This window comes from Eriocheir sinensis, chromosome 17, assembly GCF_024679095.1.
Source record: "Eriocheir sinensis breed Jianghai 21 chromosome 17, ASM2467909v1, whole genome shotgun sequence".
Taxonomy (NCBI): Eukaryota; Metazoa; Arthropoda; class Malacostraca; order Decapoda; family Varunidae; genus Eriocheir; species Eriocheir sinensis.
This window is the reverse complement of record NC_066525.1, coordinates 21789309-21794308: the sequence shown is the minus strand read 5'-3', so window position 1 is coordinate 21794308 and position 5000 is coordinate 21789309. Positions and strand designations below refer to the sequence as shown.

Sequence of the window (5000 nt, the reverse complement as noted above, 5' to 3'; positions counted from 1 at the left end):
ACATAGAAGTTTTATTTCTAGATTATATTTGTACAGAGAATGGTAGTTGACTATGTATATAAGTTGACATACGGAAATATTTACAATACTGACAGTTTGGTGCTTCTGTGTGTGTAGGTCAGTTTGTTATAATATTCTTGGTGACTAGACACACGTATTTATGATGTAGTGACTCATGATCTGATGAAATGTGGAGGATGAGATAATGATGTGTGCATTTGAAGGCAGACTAAAGAAAAGGTTCAGAAAGAGATGCTTAAAAGAAAATGGAGTGGGTTGAAGGGTAGGCTAAATAATTGAAGGTGGAGAGAACGAAAAGACTTAAAGAAAATGGAAAGATTTAGAGGGTCACTACACTATGTGTACTGTGTTGCTTGTATTAACAGACGGCGGTGGAACTAGATAGAGACAGTACAAATTTCAGTCAAAAATTGCAGCGTGACTTTACATAGACGATTCTCGAAAAGAGTTCCTTCTTTTTCCAAGCAGAAACTCTCTCTCTCTCTCTCTCTCTCTCTCTCTCTCTCTCTCTCTCTCTCTCTCTCTCTCTCTCTCTCTCTCTCTCTCTCTATCTATCTATCTATCTATCTATCTATATCTATATATCTATATATCTATATATATATATATATATATATATATATATATATATCTCTATATATATATATATATATATATATATATATATATATATATATATTATAGTTGGTAATGTTTCAATACTTTATACCCTGAAAAATAATAAGTGGCAACTTTTATGTGCATGTGGTAATGAAAATTAGTCACATATACACTCAAAGAAATGTCTCAGTCTGCTTCCAGCTACGCAGTATTTTTTGTGTCTACTCTAACCTAATTATCGTATTTCATTTTCATATATGGAGTTTGTGGACACAATCATGTTCCGTTCATTGAGAAACATCACTGATGAAAAAATAAAACACATTCTAGATCACCTTGCAGCTCTCCTGGGCCAAGACTAAGGTACAGTTGTTTAGAAGCTTGCTAGATGAAACAGTACAATCTGTTCATGCGTGTGGGGAGAACACGGATATCTTGGAAAATTTTATATGCCTCGGTAGCGTAGTTCCGAACAACGACTGGTCTCGTCAGGAAGTCTTACAGCGGATTGGCTTGACCCACGCTCTGGCCCACCTCTGCAGGATCGTCAAGTCGCTTGGGCTCCTCGTTTTACTTTCTGTGAGACATGGACACTACAAGTAGGGACTTGGAGAGGCAGACTGATGCCTTTCGTAATATATTTCTACGCAGAATCATGAGATATTGCTGGAATGACTTTGTATCAAACCAGCGACTACTCCGTGAAACTGATTCGACAAATATTACCCGCTTAGTCCATCAGCGCTAATTCCGGGGAAACGGGCACACCACTCAGAAACCGACTCTGCACATCGCGTTGTTTTAAGTAGAGGAGGCCAAGGGGACGCTTACAGAGTTCGTGGTTTGAGCAAGTCGAGAAATCTTGACAGGAGGTACATAGGATGGGGAGGGGACTTGCATGAAGACTTGCCCGGAGGACACCCTGGTTTGACGTCATAGGGTAGGTGAGGGGATGCGCCCCCAAATGTATGCCTTCAGGGATTGATTGATACATGAAGGCTATTTATCTTACTTTTCTCTTCATTCGGATTAATTCCTTACAGTTATTTCCTTCGAAATGACACTTAGTTGATGTTAGTGAAGGATAATTATAAGGAAAATGACGCCAAGGACATAATTTCAGGTATGGAGGTGTGCGAGACCAAGAACAGGTCTGCTGTAGGCATCCTTATGGCTCTGCCCTGGGCCTTTGGTATGATGATGTGGGGCGGGGCAGGCTACCTCATCAGAGATTGGCGGTGGCTGCAGCTTGCCGTGTCCCTCCCTATAATCCTCATGCTGCCTGTCTTGTTGTGAGTATATTCGTGTGTCCCCTGTGTTCCCTATTTTCCTGTATTGTCCTTCCATTACCTGTTTTCCCCTTTCTTAAAACCCTGCTATTGCTGCCTGTGCTGGTGTGAGTATCCCCGAATATCCTCTATGTCGTCTTTGTCATCCTCTCCGTCCGCTTCTTTCATTCATTTTTCGCTGTCCCTTTTATGTTGAAATTTGTTGTTTCATCTCGGTTTCCCACATTTTCTATGTACCTCGTTTTCTTTAAAAAAAGTAAAGTGCCGTGTCCGATTTGTCTTCGTACCTTATCATTGTTTTTTCAAAAAAATTTATTCCTTATTACTGTGCCTCCCTTTATCTGTTTTCCTCTGTTTCCTATGTTTTTCAACGTTTCTTCTCATACTTATTGTCCAATGTTCTCAATATTATTCCCCTCTTGAAAGTGGTCACGACGTAGGCAGGAGGAAATGCAGACGAAGGAAAGCTGCTCCAGAGTTCATCAGTAAAAGGAATGGCTATAGTACTATCCCTATCAGATCCTATGACATACCGTTTTTAGCAAATATCTTTCAAACGAAGACTCGGATCAGCATGGTGCTTTTCCACGGATTGTTTCACACTCTCCGCTAATTTTTGACACTATTGTGCACTGCCAGATGCGGTTAATTATGGCGTTTACTCTTGACTGTGATGACAAAATCTGCGTGAGCCACTTACACATTCGAACAAGTGAGGCGTGACGTATTTGTGAAGTGTATCCACCAACTACCTCCACCCCTGGCTTCCTCTACTCCCACCCCTCCCTTTCCCTCCCTCCCATCCTCCTCTTTCTCCCCCAGACTCTTTCTCCCCATACCTCCCTTCTCTCTCTCTCTCTCTCTCTCTCTCTCTCTCTCTCTCTCTCTCTCTCTCTCTCTCTCTCTCTCTCTCTCTTTTTCCTCCACTTACGCTGTACACGAGATATGAACCCATGCACACACACGTATGACTTGAATTAATGGCAGATAAATAGAAATTATATGCCGATTAAGGTTGGATAGTTTATGCAAGCAATTGTAATTGATGTTATTGCTTGTTTCACCGTTACACCGTATTTGGTAGTGAAGAAGGTAACATGGTAATTATCGGTCATGCCGCCGATAGACGGCTGACATCCACGTCCTGTGGAGGAAGGAGTATTTCATCGCCGTCACTGTCAGCCATTGCCAACATACTACTACTACTACTACTACGAGAGAGAGAGAGAGAGAGAGAGAGAGAGAGAGAGTGTGAGAGAGAGAGAGAGAGAGAGAGAGAGAGTGTGGGAGAGTAGAGAGTGGAAGGAGGAAAGGAGGGTGGGAGTAAGGGAAGCCAGGGGTGGAGGTAGATGGTGGATACACGTCACAAATACGTCACGCCTCACCTGTTCGAATGTGTAAGTGGCTCACGCAGGTTTTGCCATCTCAGTTATGAGTAAACGCCATAATTAACCGCATCTGGAGAGTGTGAAACAATCCGTGCCACAACACCATGCTGATTCGAGTCTTCGTTTGAAAGATATTTGCGAAAAACGGTATGTCATGGGGTCTGATATGGATAGTAGGTGATCTGTCCTTATCGTCGCCCAATATACCTATGTTTGCTGGGAGACACCTGTTCTCGAAAAAAGCTGCTTTAGTAAGAGAAGAGATTTAATGTTTTCAGTAAAGATTTTGAATTAAAGATAGACCGATGGTGATAGCTAAATGTTACCGAAGAACAGCGGAGAGGTGTTTGAAATATTGTGTCGAGTTGACAGGTGGAAAAATTCAATTTTTTGACGCATTGGAGGACACCAAGTTCCTCATGAAATTCTTGCTGGGAAGGCTTTCTGTCAAAAGATGCTGAATAATGCAGAGTAGAGTCGTCGGTGTACGAATAAATGGCCAAGGTTGTTTTCCGAACAGGATAATTAATGAACAATAGAGGGACGCCACTGTGGGAGGTTTAGGGGAAGAACAGTGAGCGTCTACCACAGCAGAGATCGGTCTGGTAGAAATGAAACTGGAGATAAAGTACAGAGAGAGGAGTAGAATACGTAAGAGGGTAGTTTAGAAAGGCTCATCCTCCATGAACTTCCATCAAAAAACCTTCCTTCTACTCTTTCTCTGCCACCCACCTCCAGTAAGCTCCACATTTTTTTTTCACCAATCAGCACATGTATATTAATCTCTGGTGGGTTTTATATTCCTGGATCCCCCGTGACCTTTCATAATTAACTTTTTCCTTCCTTCCTCGCTCACCACCAACAATACCTTCCTAATTCATTTACTTTCCTGCTTTCATTATTTCTTCACCAATTCAGTCTCCTTCATTCATCTGTGTTACCACTTCACTTTCCTTTGTTAAATTTTGTCATTTTTTTACCTTCTGATCTTTCACACGCACCTGACATCCTCTCTTCTTCACTCTGTTCCCATTGCTCTCCATTACCTAAACACATTCTGCTCTGCCTCGTCTCCTTCCCTCAGTCATTTGTCACATTTTTGACGTGACTTTTCTTCACGTACATTAACCGTCCCCTGTGCCTCATGCTCCTTATATGCTTCATTACTATCCGGCTCCTATTAACTAAACCATTATTCTTCCACTTTTCACTTTTTGATTTGCTACCTCTCGTTCTTTAATTAATCTGGCACTTTTTTATCACCTAATCTTTCGTTTACGACCCCCACACTCCCTCTCTTCTCACCCCTCAACTTTCTTATCTGCTCTCAGCCTGATTGACGAGTCACCCAGGTGGCTCATCGTGACTGGGCGACATGACAAGGCCCTCAAAGTACTGCGTCGCGCCTCGAGGCTCAACAAGACCACGTTGCCCCCCGAGGATGTCCTAAAATCAATCTTTGACGACATACAGCTTGAGGTAAGGCTGCTCTTTCCCCCTCGCCTTTCTCTTGCTCATCTTCCTCTAGCCTTCTGTTGTTGTTCCTCCTCCTCCCTTCCTCTTCCTCCTCCTCCTCCTCCTCCTCTTTCTCCTCCTCCTCCTCCTCCTCCTCCTCTTTCTCCTCCTCCTTCTCCTCCTCCTCCTCCTCCTCCTCCTTTTCTTCCTCCAGCTCCCTCTTTCATTCTATTGTCGTTCCTCCTCC

General features: G+C 42.8%; 1 protein-coding gene across 1 annotated transcript in view; it reads left to right on the top strand.

The window, feature by feature from the left end:
• Window positions 1–5000, top strand: part of LOC127000083 (organic cation transporter protein-like) — a 66840-nt gene that overhangs the window by 12775 nt on the left and 49065 nt on the right. Inside the window, exons 2-3 of the mRNA XM_050863506.1 lie at window positions 1745–1913; window positions 4630–4777. Coding sequence (XP_050719463.1) covers window positions 1745–1913; window positions 4630–4777 — 317 coding nt within the window. The remainder of the gene's footprint in view (window positions 1–1744; window positions 1914–4629; window positions 4778–5000) is intronic.